General features: G+C 35.8%; 1 protein-coding gene across 1 annotated transcript in view; it reads right to left on the bottom strand.

Annotated features, from left to right (window-relative positions):
* Positions 1-340: 340 nt before the first annotated feature.
* LOC142349109 (uncharacterized) overlaps positions 341-22,880 on the bottom strand; it is a 46,361-nt gene continuing 23,821 nt past the window's right edge. Inside the window, exons 6-11 of the mRNA XM_075400521.1 lie at positions 19,210-19,519; positions 15,130-15,410; positions 10,417-10,669; positions 3,704-3,952; positions 1,363-1,463; positions 341-448 (exon numbers count right to left, since the gene is read on the bottom strand). Coding sequence (XP_075256636.1) covers positions 341-448; positions 1,363-1,463; positions 3,704-3,952; positions 10,417-10,669; positions 15,130-15,410; positions 19,210-19,519 — 1,302 coding nt within the window. The remainder of the gene's footprint in view (positions 449-1,362; positions 1,464-3,703; positions 3,953-10,416; positions 10,670-15,129; positions 15,411-19,209; positions 19,520-22,880) is intronic.

Here is a 22,880-nt window from a genome sequence, read left to right as displayed (position 1 = left end):
GAAGAAAGCTTTTATTCAGTGGGAACAATTCAGTAACTTTAATAGACTAGTGAATACGGTGGCATACGTACAGCGAGCATTGAACAAATGCAAACCAGCAACACTCGGAGTCAGCATTGAAGAAAGAGAACAAGCAAAATCAACAATCGTCAAGTTACTACAGCAAGAACAGTATGGTGAAGAGATGAAATCCCTGATAGCTGAAAAAAGGAAAAAGGAAATTCCAAAAATCAGAAAAATCCTACAATTCTCCCTATTCCTAGATGAAGAAGGACTTATTTTCGTCAAAGGCAGAATAGGCAAAAGTCAATTGGACTTCAATGCAAAGCATCCATTTTTGCTACAGTTGAAACTTCATGCGGTTGAAATATTCTTGCGAAATGGGCACAAGGACAATCAACACGAAGGCACTGAGCATGTAGGAAGCCTTGTTCAGCAGATGTGGATCCTAAGAATAAGAAGCGACTTGAGATCAATCAATAACAAGTGCGTCACCTGCAGAAAAGGCAGAGCACAAACGATAGCACCAGTAATGGCCGATCTGCCCGACGAGTTGTTAGACGCTTCAACAGTCTTTATAAATGTTGGAGTTGACTACTTTTGCCCTTTCACTGGGAAGATTGGGCGAAAAAACGAAAAGCAATGGTGTTGTCTTTTCACATGTCAAACAATGAGAGCGGTGCATATAGAAGTTGTACCCCAATTGGACAAAGATAGTTGTCTCAACGCAGTTATGCGATTTACTGCATGAAGAAGCAAACCAAGTACAATCATCAGTGACAACGGGACAAACTTTGTTTGAGCTGAAAGAGAGTTTGCAGAGTAAGTTGCGGCATGAAACAAAGAAGGGATCGAAGAACATTTGATTCAACGAGGAATCAGATGGAACTTCAACACACGTGCGACACATCATTTCGGAGGAGTATAGGAACCGTTGGTCAGAGGTTGCAAGAAAGCAATGTTTGCAGTGTTGGGGAAAAAATCAGTCACCGAGGACATTCTTTCAACAACGATGTGTTTTGTAGAGCAGACATTGAACTTAGGACCGATGGCTCCAGTCAGTTCAGATGTCAATGACTTGGAATAATTGACCCCCAATCACTTCCTGCTCGGCAACAGGAACGTGTGTTTACCCTACCTACCATTCGCGGATGAATTTTTTGATCATTGAAAGGTCTTTCCACAACCTCAAGTGCAAATCTCAAATGGGAAAGATTTCGTAAACAATCTCTGCCAACTTTGAATTACCGGCAAAAATGACAACCTACAAACTACGGTGAACGAATCCCTTAAAGAAAGCGATCTCGTTTGGTTGATCGAAGACAGCAACAAGCGTAGATATTGCAATCACGGTCAAGTTACTGAGACCATTGATCGGTCTGACGGTGTTATTCGATCAGCGATATTTCGAACAAACGACGGAGTGTACAAGAAACCAGGAACGAAGCTCGCCCGAGTATTACCTGAAAAAGATGTTTTCGAGATGAAAAACAGAACAAGCGATGTTGTGGCTGAGCTTAATAATTCAACAACCAAACTGAATAAAGCTTCAAGGGCATTTCAAGCAGCCAGGCTAGAATAGCATGGCAAGCGAAATTTAATGCTGCATTCTATCAAAGCCATACGGATTGTTTCACTTGGTTCAACATTTATTTTCGGTAACTATCATAAGTACGCAATCGTTTTACATGAAGTTCAACTGAAACTCAAATTCGAACTGACTAATTATTGCCACGTATTCAAGTGTTCACAATCACACAAATTGAGCTCAAATGGAGCAAGAGATACCCAATTTGGTAAGCCAGATTCGATGAATTTCTCCAGCTTTCATACCAATTCAGACACAACGGGGCACTGTTTAAGGTATCCCGAAACCCAAACTCAATGTAATCAGAGAATTCTACAACATAGTGATCTACAACCAATCAACAATTCATTTTGACGTGTAAACCCACTGGACTAGCAGCATAAAAAGAGTTTGAAAAACTGCAAAAAATCTGTCGAAACTCGTCATTTTGGTTATATTAAAGTTACATACAGTGCGTCTTGAAGCACACTTTCTTGAGCAGTAAATTACTTGTTGTTATCGTGTCTTGTTTCTGTAGATCATTTAGTGATTGTACAGCTTTAACGTTACCTTGTCCGATTGAAAAGAGAATTAACTTTGATATTCTCAAAACTTTCTTTCTGAGGAACAAACTTCCTAAGTAAGAGAAACTTTGTGCAAAGCTTATAGTCAGTTATTCTTACTGGCTATAACGAAGCCTACTCTAGTTCAACATTGGTGTTATTGAAACCAGTAGAGAGATACTTGCTAACTTTGAAGTTAGAAAATTTTTAATATTTTTGTCAGATTTGCAACTGGTTAAAAAATCCTGTTTTACAACTGCTAACTGTAGCAGGTTGAAACTCTGCACAGTTATAGCCAAATTTTAGGGCTACAAGTTGTAGGAACGCGAATTTCTAAATTCGGTTTATAAATTGAGTTATAAACAAAATTCAAGCAAGTTTTGATTGTTTCAATTTGAATTATTTTGTTATTCTGAGAGAAACAAGTTTTTTATACAGTAAAGCTGAGCAATTAGTTATCAACAGTAATTGAGCAAGAAGTAATGCATCGGTAATCTTCAGTATAGCGGATAATACAGTTCACAAAAATTAACTCCAAAAACACAATATCCGGACAGATTTGAAACAGTTGAAACGAACTGGGCGGTGTAAAGTTTTCCTTGACTTTGATAGGAGAGCAGCCATTACACTTGGTGCTCCAATAAACCACTAAAAAATAATTTTTGTAACCGTAGACACACCTTTATAGACACCTTTATAGTATTGAGTTATATGGGTTGGTTTTTTCTTTATTTTATTATTTCTAAACCTTCTTAAATATTCCTAAACCAACTGCTACATTTAAATTTGGCGGACAGACACTGAAACCCCATTTGATATCTACAATTCTACGATGAACAGTTGCATCATGCATCCGCAAGATGTTTTTACACGCGTTACCAACACAATCCGGTAACAGAAAAGTGGACCAGCCAAAACCTTCTGACAGACGACAGAGTGAGAAAATCAGAACACTCTTCTCTGACTGAAATTCAGTTACCTCTTAAACCTTCAATTCTTATTACCCAATTCTCTTGAGAACAAAATCTCAAAACAATTTACTATCTCAGCAGTTGAGAAGAAGAAACTTTTTTAGACTCCTTAAACAAGTTTCAGACACCGCATCTTCCGTTTGTCCTGATAGCAACTCGTAAGTTTAAATTTGTGCAGCTCCACAACGCAAGTTTCGGTAAGCCCCGTTTCTTTAAGAACGATAAGCCTCGTTGTTTTAATTATATATATTTAATTCCCGGCATATTTTTAGCTAATCTTGAGAATTATCCGCGCATTTCACTGAATCAGGAGCGACAATACAGCTAATGATTTACTTTATAATTTTCGAGGTTGTGTAAAATTTGGAAACACTCTGTATATAGAGCGATTATGATATTAGAAACTCGGAAACAGATCGAAAATGACAGGGACATCTTTCACAAAACATTTCCAATGTTGAATTCGGCTATGGAAGATCAACAATTGAATAACTCACACGGAATGAATTTTCAAATATTTTTAAATAATGATTTTTTTCTCAATGTTTTTTTTCAGTTTTCGTGTTTCTAATTTGAGTTAAGAGTAAAAAAAACAGGTATACCTCTCCGCGTGGACATCGAAGGATTGAAGCCGACGTTCAGAAGATCCAGAGGAGGGACTCTCCTTGATCTGGATTCTTTTCCACAATCGGGCAGATTTGCAGCGTTGACTGTACCATCATTCTGCTCGCTTTCAACTTGGTGTACTTCCAGCGTCAATGGAACCCCGTCACTCTTCGTTAATTTTCGTAAATCCGAGCCTGGCAAACATCTTCTGTTAGTTGAACTTCCGTTGCTCATTTTGCTGCTATCTGTTAACATAAATGCTCAATTTTACAAAAAAAAATCTAGACTTTTGTTACTACTCGGCATTTTGTACATTTGAACTTGAAATTGTATTTCCGCTCAACTTCCGAAAACATTCAAAAACTTCCTCCAGATCAATCAGAAAAATTGCGGATTTTACCCCGACAGGCCTCCTTGAACTTCATTATGGGATTGAAACAAGCAAAGAGTAAGGATAAATTACATGAAGATCTGTTATTTTGCTAGAGTTCTAGGGGTTAGATTTGGATTGTAATTATTCTATGGCATATGGGAAGATAGCTCCAAGAATAGAGCGCTGTTAAATTAGATGCACGAAATTAAAGATAAAAAACTCTACTCCTGTTTAAAAGATTAAAGGTACAAAAAACTCTAAGTTTGCTGCACCGTTTAGATGCACTCCAATGATGATCAATTAGTTAGTGCTTTTCAGTTATACACTTGATTAAAAGAGTGCAGAAGTCATTTCTTCCAGTGAAGCAAGTCAAAAAACAGAACTTAAATTCCAGTGAAGCAAGACAACATATTAAGCTCGAAGATGACGCAATTGACAAAAAAAATTGACGCAAAAAAGAGTAACAAATGACTTCACCAATAAATTTAATAATACAACTCAGCAGTAGAAATCTCTTAAATTGAAGAAGTTAAATGGCCACGAAAACCATTGATGGAGACGACAAGTTAAAAAATATATACAGCGGGAAAAGTCCTGAGTTACTCCAAACAGTTAATTAAACAAAAAATCTGAACATCATCCCTATTAGAAAGTAAATCTTTTTCGTCATTAGAACATACACCAAAAAAGATTTAAAAGAGAAACACAGCAGACACTAAAAGCAAACACGAAAAAAAACATCGAAACATCATTAAAAACCTCAATTCCATTTATCTAAAAAAACGAGCGTTAGCAAAGTAGAAAAAACAATAACAGCGTATTAAGTAACCGTATACAGTAAGAGACCATTGACAGCAAAAGCCACCTTTGTAAAATACAAACGAGAGACAAAGGTTGGAGAACAATTTCACTATAACCTAAACTCAAAAAATCACTGATCGTTTTTTTGTAAAAGTGTTAGCTATTAAAATGAACTATCAAACAGTTTTAGATAAGTCTTATTAGAGAGCCAATGAGACCTGCAAGTAAAGATGCTAAGTGATAGCGCAACAGGCGAAAATGTAAGACACGGCAGAACTAAAAAGTCAGTTATTTATATTTGGTAAAAACAAAAAGTGTCAAAGTTGTTCGAAACGTTTCAATAAAACAAGAAAACTTTAAGTAGCAACAACCAAACCCTATAAAAGGGCCATAGAGACCAATCCTTAATGCGAATACGAGACAAGACAACAAAAAAAAACAAAAACAGTCAGAAATCGACAATCCACTAAACCCTGGAAAAAACAGAACCAAAGTCAGAAGCCAATAGTTGACCTCTGAAGGACCCGGAAAACAAAAAAGCACCTTTAGCGAAACGTATATTAATCTTTGAACCAATTGTTCCTCCTAATAGAAAAACAAAAATTTAATTTAAAATAGCTAAATTGCCGCACGTGGGAAAAAATTATCTCGCAATGACCCAAATTTTGTTTAATAACCATGCTGATACTCCAGATTCAAAGCAATTAAAGAAAAAATAGCGCCCTAAAACTACTTTCATTTTTCTTTGTTCCTCTTGGCCATAACGACTGCACTAATTTGACTTTTCAATGACTAAAGAAAGTAAAAATTGAACAGATCTTAAAATATAGCCAAAAAACTCCGCAAACCACCCGAAGTGTCGATTCCTCCCCAAAAGAACCTAACATTCTATCAAACTTGTAGGGGGAAAACCAAATTAGCTGACCGCCAGTTTCACAAATATTAGTTTGGTTGAGCAAGTAAAAGGATCTATTAATATTCGAATTTCAAAACAAAAAGAACCATTTTGAAGATAAAACCTAATTTTTGTGGCAAAATTACCATATTGTGGCTTGCCGAAAATGATTTGATTTCCACACACACCCCACTTTGACAGTTTATAAAAAAAGTTATGAAAATCAAAATTGTTGTTGAAAAATTGAAAAATTCGGAAATCTGTGTGAAAAAGAAAAATTGCTGAAGTTTGTTTCAATTCAGTTAAAAACTTTTTTATAGTTATCCCTTGAGCGGAAAAACAGCTCAATTTAAAAGACAAATCAGCTCAATTTCTTAAAAAAAACGTATCGGGAAAAAGATAAAGTAAAAAGATTGAGAATCGAATTTAAAAATAAATTGGCTCAATTAAAGTTAAGCATTAATCCTTTTGCCACAGTAATTCTAGCAAAACTGAAGTCTATTAACTAAAACCAACTGCCAACGAAAATCATAACCGACTAACGTCGGAAAAACTGTTCTCAAACGACTAGTGAGGGGACTAATGGGGGTTTCAAATGACGTCAATAGAGGTTATTGTATACCACTATAACCACTAGTAAAATTTAAAGAAAAAAATTACTCCAATTTTGGCGCCATTTTTATCTGACTTCAAGGAATGAACTGCCACCATTTGAGTTCCGCTGCTGATTTTTGTAAGTGAGAGCGAAATTGGAATCGAGCAAAGCGAATAAGTCAAGGACATAAAAGTCACTCAAAAAGTGAAAGCGGTCAAGCGAAAAAATTCCTTAAAAAATCACACGTTAACAACACTTACTTCAAATTTAGTTTGAGAGCAATTAATAATAGAAAAAGAATATAGTTGCAGAAATTCTGGTCACCAATTATAATAAATATTTAAATAATTAAAAAATGACGCAAAAAGTTTAAAGCCGATGCTATAACAATGTGGCTCAAAAACTTTTAGTCAAAATAAAATGCAAAATGCAAAGAAAATTGCATTGTAGTTTCAGAAAAATGAAATCTTTTGCCAAAAAATAACACAAAATTTTTAAAAATGAAAGTGCCAAAAGAAAATTTTTTTTGAACTTAGAACAGTTAATGTAAAAAATTGAAGACCAAATAACTTGAATTTAAAATTGCTTACGTTGCACAAAAAATCGTTTTTCGCTAAACCGAACCGAAATACATAGGAAAAATGTGGGAATATTGAGGAAAAACTGCCAAAATCGGATAGTCACAGAGTTTTATAAATAATATGAAAGCCGGAGTTCAAAGTGCGAGGTTTGTGTTGCATTATTTAAAAAACTTATGTTACCATAAACAAGAATTTATAGACCCATAAATTCCCAGTAGTGAAAACAGCAGAAACTAACTGAAAAACTGAGAAAAAAACTAGTGGATTTTTACTTTGAAACGCATTATTTGGGCGTTAGAAACACTTTAATATCATCTGATGAGGGTAAAATAAAACTGCAACCACGATTGACAATAAATCCTACAAAAAATGTGTCTATCCTACAAAAAATGTGTCTACAAACGTAACAAATGAGAAAAATGCATAAAAACGGCTAAAAGATGTTATATAGGTGACTTATCGCACTAAAGAACTTTTGAAATTCGGAAAATCATTCACTCAACACAAAGCTTGAACACAAATTGTCTTTCTCTCAGCAAGCATTTGTTCACACAGCAATTTTAACAATTTTACTCACCTTCTGTTTAGGTCAAAACGCGGCGTAAACACAGCACTTATGTTCAACCCCGGGTCGTGGTTTTTTGGTGAATTTTTGTAAGAATTGCGGTGATTGCGGTGAAAGAGGTTAAAAAATAGTTCAACGCGTTTCACCGCATTTCTTACAACAATTCACCGCGAAATTCACCGCATTTTAAAAAAAAATTCACCACATCAACTTTTGTTGCGATTTTATATAAAAAATGCGGTGATTGCGGTGATTTTTTGTAAGAAATGCGGTGATTGCGGTGAATGAGGTAAAAAAATAATTCACCGCATTTCACCTAATTTCGTACAACAATTCACCGCAAAATTCACCGCATTTTAAAAAAAATTCACCACATCAACTTTTGTTGCGAATTTATATAAAAAAGGCGTTGATTGCGGTGATTTTTTGTAAGAAATGCGGTGATTGCGGTGAATGAGGTAAAAAAAATAATTCACCGCATTTCACCTAATTTCGTACAACAATTCACCGCAAAATTCACCGCATTTTAAAAAAAAATTCACCACATCAACTTTTGCTGCTAATTTATATAAAAAATGCGGTGAGTGCGGTGATTTTTGTAAGAAATGCAGTGATTGCTGTGAATGAGGTAAAAAATATAATTCGCCGCATTTCACCGAATTTCTCACAAAAATTTACCGCGAAATTCATCGCATTTCTTACGAAAATTACCCTCATCAACTTTTGATGCAAATTAATGTAGAAATGCGGTAAATGCGGTGAAAAAAATTCACTGCAATTCTTACAAAAATTCACTGCAAAATTTACCGCATTTCTTTAAAAGAAAGTTACCGCATCAACTTTTGTTGCGAGTTTTTGTAAGAAATGCGGTGAGTTTGGTGAATTTTTTTAAGATATGCGATGATTGCGTTGAATGAGGTCTAAAAATAATTCATTGCATTTCACCGCATTTCTTACAACAATTCATCGCATTTCTTACAAAAATTCACCACATCAACTTTTGTTGCGAATTTATATCAAAAATGCGGTGATTGCGGTGATTTTTTGTAAAAAATGCGGTGATTGCGGTGAATGAGGTAAAAAAAAAATTCACCGCATTTCACCTAACTTCGTACAACAATTCACCGCAAAATTTACCGCATTTAAAAAAAAATGCACATCAACTTTTGTTGCGAATTTATATAAAAAATGCGGTGAATGCGGTGAGTGAGGTAAAAAATATAATTCACCGCATTTCACCGAAATTCTCACAACAATTTACCGCGAAATTCACCGCATTTCTTACGAAAATTACCCTCATCAACTTTTGATGCAAATTAATGTAGAATTGCAGTGAATGCGGTGAAAAAAAACTCGGTGCACTTCTCACAAATTTACCGCGAAATTCACCGCATTTCTTACGAAAATTACACTCATCAACTTTTGATGCAAATTAATGTAGAAATGCGGTAAATGCGGTGAAAAAAAATTCACGGCAATTCTTACAAAAATTCAGTGCGAAATTCACCAGTTTCGTACATAAATTCACCGCATCAACTTTTAATGCGAATTTTTGTAAGAAATGCGGTGAGTGCGGTGAATTTTTTTAAGAAACGCGGTGATTGCGGTGAATGAGGTAAAAAAAATAGTTCATCGCATTTCACCACATTTCTCACAACAATTCACTGCATTTCTTACAAAAATTCACCACATCAACTTTTGTTGCGAATTTATATCAAAAATGCGGTGATTGCGGTGATTTTTTGTAAGAAATGCGGTGATTGCGGTGAATGAGGTAAAAAAAATAATTCACCGCATTTCACCTAATTTCGTACAACAATTCACCGCAAAATTCACCGCATTTTAAAAAAAAAATTCACCACATCAACTTTTGTTGCTATTTCATATAAAAAATGCGGTGAGTGCGGTGATTTTTTGTAAGAAATGCAGTGATTGCTGTGAATGAGGTAAAAAATATAATTCACCGCATTTCACCGAATTTCTCACAAAAATTTACCGCGAAATTACCCGCATTTCTTACGAAAATTACCCTCATCAACTTTTGATGCAAATTAATGTAGAAATGCGGTAAATGCGGTGAAAAAAAATTCACGGCAATTCTTACAAAAATTCAGTGCGAAATTCACCAGTTTCGTACATAAATTCACCGCATCAACTTTTAATGCGAATTTTTGTAAGAAATGCGGTGAGTGCGGTGAATTTTTTTAAGAAACGCGGTGATTGCGGTGAATGAGGTAAAAAAAATAGTTCATCGCATTTCACCACATTTCTCACAACAATTCACTGCATCAACTTTTGTTGCAAATTAATGTAAGAAAAGCGGTAAATGCGGTGAATGCGGTGAAAAAAAATTCACTGCAATTTTTACAAAAATTCACTGCGAAATTCACCACATTTCTTACCAAATTTCGCCGCAATTGTTTTCCAACGTTTTTCTAATCCAATTTAATTTCAGAAGAAATATTAATAAAATAAAGTAAAAGATGGCGCAGTGGAATAAGAAGTTGTAGACATGCAGGAGGTGAGAGGTTCGAACCCGTAAACGGAAATTTCTTTTGAATGCAGACTTCCGTTGAATGCAGTGAAATTAATTAATTCACCGCTTTCACCGCTAAAATATGTCAGAAATACGCTGTGAAAATTATTTTTTTCACCGCATTTCACCGCATTTCTTACGAAAGTTTACTGCCAAACCTCGACCCGGCAAAGAAAGCCTAACGAAAGCCAATACTCCTCTCACTTGTAAAAAAAGACGCGCAGCAATACAACTCAAACTCTTTAAATTGAAAGAAACTCCGATGAGATCAATAGCTGCGCGGCTAATAATAGGAAAAGAGTAAGAACTTGCCGAAAACTCGCTTTTTTCAGTAATTCCGTTTTCTGCTCTAACTAATCTTACCCGATGATGCTCTACTTGACCTCTTGTGCATAGCTGACTCAGTTGCTTTCTTGTGATGCAACCGAGATCGAGTTTTGTGATTTGGGAAAGCGGTGACAGCATTTACGGCTCCACGATTCTGCCATGCGTTGGAACCACTTTTAGACGTCCAAGACGAGCTTTCCTCTTGTTTCTGCCAAAATGAGAGAACCTCTTTGACACTGCTGTTTCTTGTAGGATTTTGTAGCTCCTCGACGTTTGGGTTTATGGATTCCTGATAATGTCCCTAGTTGATTACTTCTATTTTTATGAGATTACAAACGCGATAATATGCAAACATGCTATTTAGTTAGAATTTAGTCACAACCAGCACGTCAACAAACGTAGGTAATCACCAGGTTAACATGAAGATGGCCATTAAGGCTCTTAGAAAGGAAGTCTGTTTTTCGAGAAATCAATCTCAAATAAGAAAACAACTGCCTCCCAGGAGTCAGCCCCCAGACAAAATCAGTACTGAATATAGTTTTTCAATTCTGTAAAAAAGCATCTCTGTTACATATACTGCACATAATGAGATAGCAAGATACTCATAGGATGCACTGATACAGTACTGAGCCGATGATATATTATTGGAATATAATATTTCAGTCATATAATATTTCAGTAATATAATATTTGAATATACATTACAGAGCACTTGAACAGCACGTGCTCTGGATTTATCGACAACTTTCTGAATAGACCATCTTTAAAAACAAATTTTGTACATTCTGCAACTCTAGGATCCATCTTAAAACCCCTTCTTTTTTGTCTTCGAAATTACATTGTGGGGTGGATTTGTGAAGGGAGATTATCCAGACTATCGAGTTGAGGCCGAGGAAGGCCGTCAAAACGGGTTGGATCCAAATTTGACAGCCCACCCACAGCCCCCCTCCCTGTCGCTTTTCAGGTCATCGGAACATACGATTCACGGAGCGGTTTGCTTGTTGAATCGTTATCGCTTTTTGACCATGAAATACAACCTAAGAGCTAAAGATCTGGTCCAGTCTGAAGCAAACCACGATATAATCAACAATTCATCCCCCCTACTCAATGTTCTTTGAATATCATTGAAAAAGTTCCAGTTTCTATTTCTCCCGTCAAAAGTTACTCACAGGAACAAACCACTAGCAGTTCATTAAAAAACGTTATGTCAGACACCTCAACTGGTTTAACATAGCAGATAAGTGAACTGTCAATAAACGACCACATATCTCGTTTCGTGATTCCAGTTGGAACTATCTATTTTTATCCCGACAGAAAAGATAACCTATCACGACGTGGTCAGGTCCAAGGTGAGGTACTTGCAGTCAAGTCGAAACTACGGTGAAAGGGTGTGCTCGAACACAATTTCACAACTCACTCATTTTTTGTCAACAGTGAAAAAGATACCGAAAGATTTATCTGCCCGCATAGACGAATCTGCAACACTTTGAAGTAGCCCATCAGGCCGCAGCTACAATCCAAATGAATTACCAGATTTAAAAACTATTTGCAGTAAAAGTATTCCAACGATCCGCTATATCCCCGTGAAATTTCGTATGCCATGGCCCGGGATTTTTACGTCAATCATAGAGAATTGCATCTGAAATCCTGACTGTGTTGATAACTGGAAGAAGTTTTTCGCAGTTAGCAAATGTGTTTTGCGTGCTTCAAACAGAAGGGGTAAAAAAACATACGCAGCAACAGGAAAACTCAATGATGAATAGATTTGAGCAAAGGAGATCGGGTGAGTATGCTGCACTTTGGTACAAAGCGGCTTCAATGAAGCAAGCTAAAAATAAAGCTAACAGCAGAATGGAAGCGCTTGCCTCCCGAGCGAAAACTCTTTGTCTTCAGGGACAGTTTGGTCATGCGGCAAAGATTTTAATATCGGGGGAATAGCACCCGACAAAAGAAAAACCCCCATTGAACTCACAAAACTGCATCCAGAGGAAAACGAAATTTTTGAGCTGATGGAAGATTATAGCTGCGAAGCTTATCAATTCGTTGAAGGAAAGGTCATTTTTCAGCTCCTAATTTCACAGCAGCTGGGCCGTCCCAAATTTACCCAGAGCATCTTCTCCACCTAATCAATTGTTCGATTTCTATTCAATTCAAGCGGGCAATGAAATCCCTAACAAAATTAGTAAACTTGGCCAGCAGGGGCCAGCTCCCAGGCTTCGTGGCTCCAGCTTTTTGAAGTTCTACATTAACAGCATTGAAAAAAAGAAAACCGGCATTAGACCTACTGCTGTGGGTGAAATTATTCGGAGCCCTGTTGCCAAATGCATTGCAAAAGAAGCAGCTATTGAGGCTGTTGAGTTGTTTGGTGTTGAGTTAGAGCATTGTACATGTCACAAAAATAACCTTCGAAAAAATGAAGATAGCAAAAAGTGGGGGCATACTCCAAATTGATTTCAGAATCGCATTTAATTGAGTGAAAGGCAGTCATCTCCTTGGCTCAACAAAGTTTTTGTTGCCTAGTATAATATCATTTGCATTCTTTTGTTACTCGAAACATAGTGATTTGTTCTTCAATAGCTCAACTGTTGATAGTCAGACATGAGTGCAGCAAGGTGATACATTAGGTCCACTTTTGTTTTCATTGGCCATCTGGCCACTTATTGACGAAATCGAAAGCAAATTACCAAATCTATTGCAACAATGCTGGTATCTCAATGACGGAATTATTGCAGGAACGGAGATCGAACTTTGTAAAGCGTTAGAAATTCTCTCAGAATCATGAAAAAAATTGATTTAGAACTCAGGAGGGATAAGTGCCAGCTATGGTCAATCGAAAGCATGAAGAAAGTTGACAGTGTGATGAAGAGGAACTGTTTTGATGGAAATGAAATTCTAGGAGCTGCTATAGGGTCTGATGCTTTTGTTTCCTCTTGTTTACTCAAACGCGTTAAGAAATTAGTGGAATTTCTAGACAATTTAGCATATGTAGACGATCCTCAATGTGCTCTTGGTATTTTGCGTTTTTGCCTTGGTGCTCCTAAAATGGTCTACTCTTTGCGGTGCACATAACCTTCGGACGAATCAAATAAAATCCTTCGAAAATTTGATTCGGTTCAGCGTGCAACTTTTGAAGGTATTCTTGGAGTTTTCAGACACCTCTTGGGACCAAGCATGCCTTACAATCAATAAAACCGGTGAAGGAATAAGACGATCAGCAGATCAATTTTAGGCTGCATACGTTGGATCTGTTTTTCAATCCTCTAATCTTGTAGAAAAATTAACAGGCCAGAAACCAACTGAAGATATCTCATTTGTTAAGGCAGTTGAAGAACTAAGCAAAATTGCGATGACTTTCTAAACGAAAAATTCAGGAGGAACTTGATAACTCAGCCTTCGACAACTTGTTAGGAAAACAAAGTTCTGTAAGAGACAAAGCTTGCTTACAATCTCTTTCTCTACCGCAGTCAGGTGCCTGCTTATCCGCAGCCCCTATTCTAGCTCTGGGACTACACTTATCTTCCAAGGAGTTCCGTGTTAATCTCAAATATCGACTGGGTGTAAAATCGTACGAGAACGAGAGAAAATGACCTTTTTGTAAATCTTGGACTCTAGATGTAATGGGCGACCATGCGGTTTCATGCCATGGTCGCGGTGATAAGATCTCTCGCCAGGATCGTATACGAGACCAAATTATATCAACTTGCTCGGGAGCTCTTTTGTCTCCCATCTGTTAACAGAAGAGTTTACTACCCAACAATAACTCCAGACCGAGCGATATTTTCATATCTGTATGGAATGCCGGTCAACCAGCAGCTTTAGACGTTACCGTCACTTCTTCCTTGCAGTCAAGCCTCAATATAAATGCGTCGGAGAAGAGTGGTTTCGCACTATCAGCTGCTGAGGACAGGAAGAATGAACAGTACGCCCAAAAGTCTAGTGAAGTCGGAATTCCCCCAAACGAATCGCTACTCTGGCTGACAACAGAAATTTGCAGCTGACGGGGTTGTAGGTAGCCTTCAGTAGGTTATCTCAATCAGTCTCTGTTACAGCAATTCGGGGCTCTGCAATCATGCTCCTTGGAAGGGATGCGAGATTATAGTCACATATGAAACGGGAGCAAAATCTTTGAATCCTTGTTGCAGAAGTTAAGAGGCGTGTCGGCCTTGAATAGTGTGTCATCCATGAGCGGGGACAACCTATACCGATAAGTTTTTGACTCACCCAAAAAGAGTGGGGAACTCAAAATTTTAATGCATTATCATACTAGTTGTAACTCAGTGGCGGGTGAAATGAGATTGCCAAGAACAGGAAGTTTTAACTCAAACGATTTTCCCAAGAAGGAAACGAGTGTGATTGCATGGGTGATTGCATGGGTTGAACTGATAACAATGATCGTTTATGGACCCAGATTTTCTAATTAAAGAGTGATCTTTTGAAAAAAAAATATTTCAGTCTAGGGTCATATAACTAGGGTCGGCATCGCCAATCATCTACACTTTTGAACTTATTTTTAATGACTATTCGAGTTGCATTTTAGCCCGAAGAAAAGTTTATTGCTACAGACATACACTCTAATACTTTACTGTCTTCTTACCCGATTTTTCATTCGCGCATTATTACCCGATGTAAAAACGCTATAAAGACCCAAATCAACTGAAAAAAAAAGAGTTGCAGCCTTTTGAGCCAGATTAATTTTTAGCAGTTTTAACTTTGCTTCTCATTTCAAGTATCAACTAGAGAAAGCAGAACCGTTGAATCTATTGCCGGTTGTTTGACTTTTCCAGCTATCCGTTGTCGTAACTCCCGAGAAATAACTTCATCTCTAAGATCTTTCTCATCTGCAGTAGTTGAAACTGGATTCTCCGACTCTTGTAATTGAAAAGAAATGGCGTTGCCCGCTACTTCACTCCCGATGGAAGTGAAGGCTCTTTTGTGTTTAGTCTTTGATGGTTGTTGAGTCTTTAGTGTGTGAATGTTGACATGCCATTTGACTGAGGGTGCTATTTGTTGCGTAGCATTGTTTGAGGAACCTAATTAAGACAGCCTAACAATGATCAGTTAATCTAACAAGGAGACTCGGTAAATTGCGTTTGCACATAATGTTCCCAACCGCTCAACCACATTTCGACTTTTTTGTCTACCAAATGAGGATGGGATATAAAACTTTTGTCTTTTTTTCGAAAATAACCAGTGTTTGAATAAAAAATTGAGTCCAACTCAAATAGCTCAGAGGACTAAAAAATGCCGCTTTAGACGGCCGAGGAGATTTGCCATTATTAAGATTTTCAAGAATACGAGACAAGACAAACAACAAAATCAATTAACAACAACAAACATTATTAACATCCAAAACTCGACGTCCAGCTGTAGAAAAACTTTATGACAAAGTCTAAATAGCGGCAGATAAAACCTAAACTTAACGAAATAACTGATTCATCGTTTTTCACTAGAAAATAATTGGAGCCAGATCTCAATGAGACTCGGTATCAAATAGACAAGAAACAACAAAAGCGGCTAACATAAAAATTACGCTCATCTTTTTTTGAAAACAATTGGTTCCAAAGTAATGAAATCATTTGGATATGAATTGAAATCATTAAATACTTTTGTAATACGAACGTTTAACACTCCATAATACAAGAATTGGGACCTGTCATATTTAAGATTTTTCATACGACTACAAAAAAAACAATTACAGAAAAAAAAACAAAAACTCAAAATCATTTTTGTGAGAAAACGGTGTCGAAGCCGTTAAAACCATAATATATTCCCTAAAAATAAAAACTATTTGATTGAGTGCGAGCTTTTCGAACGCCAATACAATTATATATGACGATTCAAAAATGAGACTAGGTACCAAGAACACAGGAAAGAGAAAGGTTCAAAACAACATTTTAAATTTTTCGAAAACAATTAATTTAAAGATCATGAAAATGATTAGTTATTTATTGAAGTAAAACATTAGGTTTATTTATTTTCCCTGAAACAAACTCAGAGACCTTTTTTGATCAGAATATGTTCTACGTTTACAAAAAGAATGTCAAACTCAGATAAAAAAATCAAAATATATTTTTTTTCGAAATACGGCTTTCGAAGAAATTAAAACAATATTTAGTTCAATTAAAGCATTAGATATGTTAAAGGTTACCTTCATTTAATGTCAGAAAGGTGATATGCGACTTATAATTAAAGAGACTAGGCAACAAATAGACAAAAAAAGGAAAGAACAGATGGTGCAGAATTTAAAAATACTTTTTTGAAAAAACGAGTACTTTTAAAGGCATTAAAACAACGAGCCAAAAAACAAAATTGTTAAACAGTTTCAATTTATCACCTTAAAAAAGCCCTTAAAACTTGAAAACTGGTTTTCATCAGAAGTTAAAAGAAATAGTGTCAAATACAGAAAAACTTCAAAAAAGATAAAGAAACTCGAAAAACCGATGTCAAGTGCGTTATAACCATAATCAATTGCATGAAAACTTTTAATATGCTTTTTCCGCCGCCAATGTTGTGATATGTGACCTTTATTCAACAAAAACAGGTAATTAACGAAAATGAACTAAAAAGAATGGAAGACGCAATGTTAAGAATTAATTAATTTTTGGAAAAAATTTTTGCCCAAGTCATGAAAACCATCAACCATGTCGTTAATCTATCATTTCAAGTCGTCAATGAAGTTTCTTGGTTCTTCCAACGGCAGTCAAAGAGAACTGTCTTTATTCAGAATTTTTTGAAAGTTTACAAAAGTAAAATCAAACAAAGACATTTTTTTTTGAAAAATGTTCTTTTTGTCAAAAAAGCGGCGTTGAAGCCATCAAAACCAAAACTTCAGTGAAAAAAAACTAGCAGTGTTCACATGCACCTTTTATTGATGTTCAAGAGGTGTTTTCCGAAGTCTATTTACGAAGATTTAAAAACAAATGGACAAAAACACAAAAAAGATCAAAGCTAAACTTCTCTTGAATTTATTATTTATAAAGTTATGAAAATCTATCGGCTGAGTATTGAAATATCTGACTAAGTTTATTATATCCTTAAGCCATTTAAACCGTTTAAACCTGCCGCAAAGCAGAACAGGTTTAACGTTTTAAAAATCTCAAAAACAGAAAAAAATCCAAAGACATTTTAATTTTTCGTTTCACTAAAAATATGGAAATTTCAAAATGCATCTCCAGTCAACGCCAATATTTGATATGTGACCTGTGATTAACGTGACTACGTAACAAATAAGCGAACAAAACAGAGGTTTGAAAAACTGTTAAAATCAGCTAAGAACTAAAATCATTAAAAAGGCTAATATATTCCTCCATAACAAGAGTCCATATCCTTGACAACACTTAGTATTCAGAAGTTCTCATACGACTACAAGAAAAACGGCAAACAAAGGCAAAAAAAGAAAAAAAATTATGAAACTCTTCAAGAGAACGGTATCAAAGCCGTTAAAACTTAATATATTCCTTAAGAAATACAAGTTTATTTTTGCATATTTTTTGAACACTAATGCTCTAGAGATAATTTGGTAATGTGACAAAACAAGGAAAAGAATCTAAAAATGGCAAATAACCGAGATGCATTCTGTCTTTTCTGGAATTAAGCTTCAAGATGACCAAAAAATAAGTGAAAAATAGTGACAGAGCTCCATAATCCCTTGTTTAATTTTTAAACAAAAGGATTAAAAGTCAAAACAACAAGAAGGCTTTTGACTAAAAGTTTAAAAAATTTGACTGGAAGTTTTCATTAAACCAATTTGACCTTGAATTAGTGAGCCTTGATTTGAATTGTTCTGTTCTGTAATGAACAAAAAAAAATCAAAATTTTTTTTGGAAAGAAAACAGCCACTGATTACAATCCGGATTACTTTTGGATTTTAGAATTGTACAATCCGACCAAAACTAGCTTTCCTGTTACCCTTCGCAATTTAAGAACATGCAACGGTTCCCAGTTTAATTGATGTAGATAAATTGACAAAAAGATCAAATATCAAAGAAAAATGATGCTGTTTGTTTAATTATCGAGATATGTTAGCTAACAACCGGCAAAATTTCCAATCCAGAAAACTTTCAAGAAAAGTGGAGAAGTGAATTCACCGTGCCCGGCGTTGAAGCAATTTTTAGGTGTTCACTTCCGGCAAATTTAAGAAAATTTAACTTAAGAAGCTTATTCCTTGTAACTTTCGATGAAAAATGGAGCCAAGAAATAGAGCCACGTAAATTCAGCCGAGCGTTAGATGCAAAATTTGGCCAAAATTTAGGTGCAAAATTTTATCGACACTCTACTATCTTTTTAAAATATACCAACAACACTTTTGAAAAACAAAACTGACAAAAAATATGGGCAGAATTCCGGAAAATGTGAATAAAACAACGAAAATCCGTCTATTATTCACAAACCTTTAAACTTCGTAAATTCATTGAAGAAAAAGCCAAAAAAAGAAAATCGTTCAAATTCCATATTCTACGCTGGACAGGTTTTCTAATGATACCAGTGTCAGCTCTACGATGAATATATCGATCGGCCAAAATTGACTCAACAACACACATTTGAGTATAAAGTCCCCCCCCCCACTAAACTGTGTCGGAACAAAAATTGAAGTAATTGGATGCGTTTTAACTGTAACGGAATTATGTTCACTTCAATAATATTCCATTAAGATTTCAATTAAACATATCTTGTTTCATAAAATCGATGCAAAAATTTTCAATTTTAGAAAACAATTTGTGCAAACAATAACTATTCATCAGCCATACATTTTTTCAATAACAGTTTTGTGCTTATTTCAAAGTTCCGTGAGCCAAATTTGAACGGTTTTATAAGTATAAAATTACTCACCAAATGAGTTTGTTGATGTTGATGTCAATGAGCTGCTTTCAAACAGCGTTTTGAGGTTCTTAACATTAGCTGAACCCATTCCTTTTGTTGCTTCTTGACTTGCTGACATAGATTGGGTTAAACTACATTCCTTTTGGGCAGGATTGTTTTTGTTTTCTCGGTTGTCACTGATATCGGGGGGAAATTTGGAAGATGGCTTGTGATGGTAGATACGTGTCCTGTAACTCTGCCGCCCTCCAGATCCAGAGTTATCCGACACTTGTACACTTGACGATGGTGCATCTTGATGGTTGTTGTTGGCTCGCTGTACCTTATAAATGAATGTGACTTATAATTCGGAAGCATCATCTGTTGCCTCATATTAGATATCATAATAAACCGAACACTTTTTTCATTTTGAAAACTACGGGCAAGAGATCCTGCTGTCAAATGAATCGCTTCTCTAGGTCCCGTGAGATATTGCAAATCACAATGAGAGAAAAAAAACAAGGTTTTATATTGTTTAAACAGTCTAAGGAAGAGAAAAAGATTTTGCTGGCCAGTGACAAAAGGAAGCATTGTCCTTGCTTTTATTGCGAGCTCTAATGCAGTTTCTGATTTGTCCATAATTCAACCACCGACGTCCAGATCCCAATTTCTTCTCTCGGAAACAACTGCACCGCGAAAAATTAAATCATGTTTGACAACGTGCAGAAGAATCATGGTTTTGACCAGACATTATGACCATTGCAGAACGAACCAAAAAAATAATGGTTTTATCAGCAATTTTGCAAAACTTTTACAAAGATTGAACTTTGTTGAGACTTAACTTTAACTATGAGAACTTTCGACAGTTTTCGAAAAACATTTTGAGGCTAAAATTTGAACAACAAAAATTGAAGGCAAAATCTCAATAGATAAATGTTGAAACTCCTTGACAAGAGCGACGAAAAAACCTTGACAAGAGCGTCCATAACATGCAATTGTTTCCAACAAATCACAAGATAGCAATTCCTCATTCAAAATTTTGTTGTCTCAAAATCTGATTTCTGTTAAAGATATATTAACCGGATGTGCAGGATTTTACAGGATACAATTTCAGTACAGCATGATTTGGCTGAGAGTTTTATGATACGAATTATGAACGCGGTACATTAAAAATAGTACAGTTTTGGAGTTTCACAATTTTTAAAAACCTTTTACATGAAGAATTTTTGTTGTTGGGACCAATCTCACTAAAGTAGTAATTGTTCACTGACAAATTAAACACTGAAGATAGAATAACTTGACAAGCAAAACTTAAATCGACATTTATCAATTCAAATTCTCAATGGATTTTTTCAGGATTTCAAATAAGTTTAGCAACATCTATTGGTACGTGATTACCATACATGAAGTAAAACTGCAACTCCAACTCGAACTATTTCACTGCTTCCCAATCATTATTGCCACCTAAGCGCAATTATGAACTTTATTACCAGTTCAACATGTCAAACTCAAATGGAGTATGAGATGCCAAATTTGTTATGCCAACTTTAGAGAGTTTTGTGATAATTATAACAATTCAGAGAGCACAGGGCACCATGTGATTTATTCAGAACGCGAACTGTATGAATTCAGATATAGTTTTGTAAAACCAATCAAAAGTGCATATTGACATAAAACCACGTGACTTGCTGCAGAAATATGGCTCGAAAAACAGAAAAATCTGTGAAAACTCGGTTAGTTTATCTGACTAAAATCCGTAATTTTGTCTTAATTACCGACAAACCATTCGGCTGGGGAAAAAATCTTGAGCAGTTAATTAAAGGGGTCTCTGTCTTCTTTCTGTAAATAAATTTGGTGGATGTACAGCCTAACTAAGATTGATGAAAACAATTAGCTTTGATATCCTGAACCTTTTTTGGAAGAACGACGTTACTAAGTAGGAAACAAGTTGATCAAAACACAGTGGTAACTGCTCTTACTGGAAGGTAATGAAGCCTGGCATCAAAACTGGTATTTTTATGGGCACTTGAGAAAAAAATGTGTTTAAAAAGTTTTTAAAACAATTCAATTTGTCATTTTTTTGCGAAGATGACAAAAGCAACTCAGTTCTATCCTTTTTCGTTTGATCACTCATATGACAGTTTGATTCAATGCAGAGTTTACTGAAATTTTAATCTATGCGTATGAAGTTATTCAATTATGAAGAAGTGACCCATGTTTTAAGATTTGGAAAAAATTTAAAAGGTAGGCCCACCGAAACATTCAACCAAGCGTTGTTTATTATTCCGTCAGAAAACGTGTCTGCTCAATATTCATAACTCTGTGGAATACAGGTTACTCCCAATTCTGGTTTTTGAGATAAATGCAAAACAAAAAACAATATATATTTGATTAAATGTTCAAGACTTTTCGATAATTTCTAGTGAAGCGTTTAGTTATTCGGCGAAATTGAACAAATCTTTCTTGGCACTGATCGAGTATGAACATACATGATGGTGATTTATAGTGCAGCAGAAAATACAAATCACCAAATTCAACCGCAAAAGAAATCTTTGGAGGGATTTTGAAACACTGGTTTGCAAATACAAGCAAAGGCACCCAACCAGTAACAAATGCTGAACGAAGAAACCCGTGCAAGGCAATCAACGTAAACGAAGGCAACGACAACTAGCCAGTATTTATTTCTTTTGCTCAAATGTTTCAAAACGGATCAGTCTCGAAGTAAGTGCGCAGAAAGCAGATGAAGACGATTTTGCGATCAAAGGGTCACGGTTTAAACAACGGAAGCTAGAAATAGAATTTCAAACCAAAGAACACAAAACTTAGCTTCATCTACTGGAAGAAGAGCGTGAACAAGAGGTAAGAGTGAAAATATTGGCATTACAGAATGACCATACCTGTTCTCAATCAACGAGTGCTCGGGACAGATCACACTTCAACTTGTCGCCCAAGATTCAAGATGCCCCAGATTGGGCGAGTTGAACCGACAACTTTCTTCCACTGGAGAGATCCTGAGCGTGTTGGGAGCCAACCCCTAAACTGTACAAACACAGTGATATCCGTAAATAATCGAAAATTGCTCAATTGTTCATGGAGCGATCAAGACCGGGACGCTTCCCCAGAGCTCTTTTATTAGTGGATATTTGCAACCTGAAAACTCTCACGACAGGCAATGCAATTTCTGCGATATCAGGATTTTTTGGACATTTCAATAGTGTTTCCCGAAGTTTTATGGAGCAGACAATTGGAGAGTATCATTGAATCATTAAAACCCTAGCTCATGAGTCGTCACAGACAACTTAATTGAAGCTTCGCGACTACTGGGTTCTAAAAATTTTTTCAATTTTTGTTGGTAATTTTGTTACAGTGCTCACAAAACAATTGTTGATCTGTGGTTAAATTATAAATGTAATCAGTTGATTTTCTTTATCAAAGGTTCTCAAAAAAAGCAGTTCTTCTCAGTTGATAAATAAAATTAGTAATGGCCTGATTTGATTTTGCTTTGAAATGGCTATCTAGAATGGCTCTAAGCTTTCAAGCGACAAAAAACGAGGTCGATTGAAAAAACACGCATAGCTACAGACGGTTCTCCATTCTATCGAACTTCAGTAAAGAGAGTTCAAACGCATAGGAAGCGAAGCAAATGCATAATGATCAATTTCAGCTGGTTGATTGCACTCCAATAAATCTCCCTTTGTTTACAA

Source organism: Convolutriloba macropyga, chromosome 11, assembly GCF_964194025.1.
Source record: "Convolutriloba macropyga chromosome 11, txConMacr16.3, whole genome shotgun sequence".
Lineage (NCBI taxonomy): Eukaryota > Metazoa > Xenacoelomorpha > Acoela > Convolutidae > Convolutriloba > Convolutriloba macropyga.
Note: the sequence above shows the minus strand (reverse complement) of the source record. Positions and strands in the feature narration are given on the sequence as shown.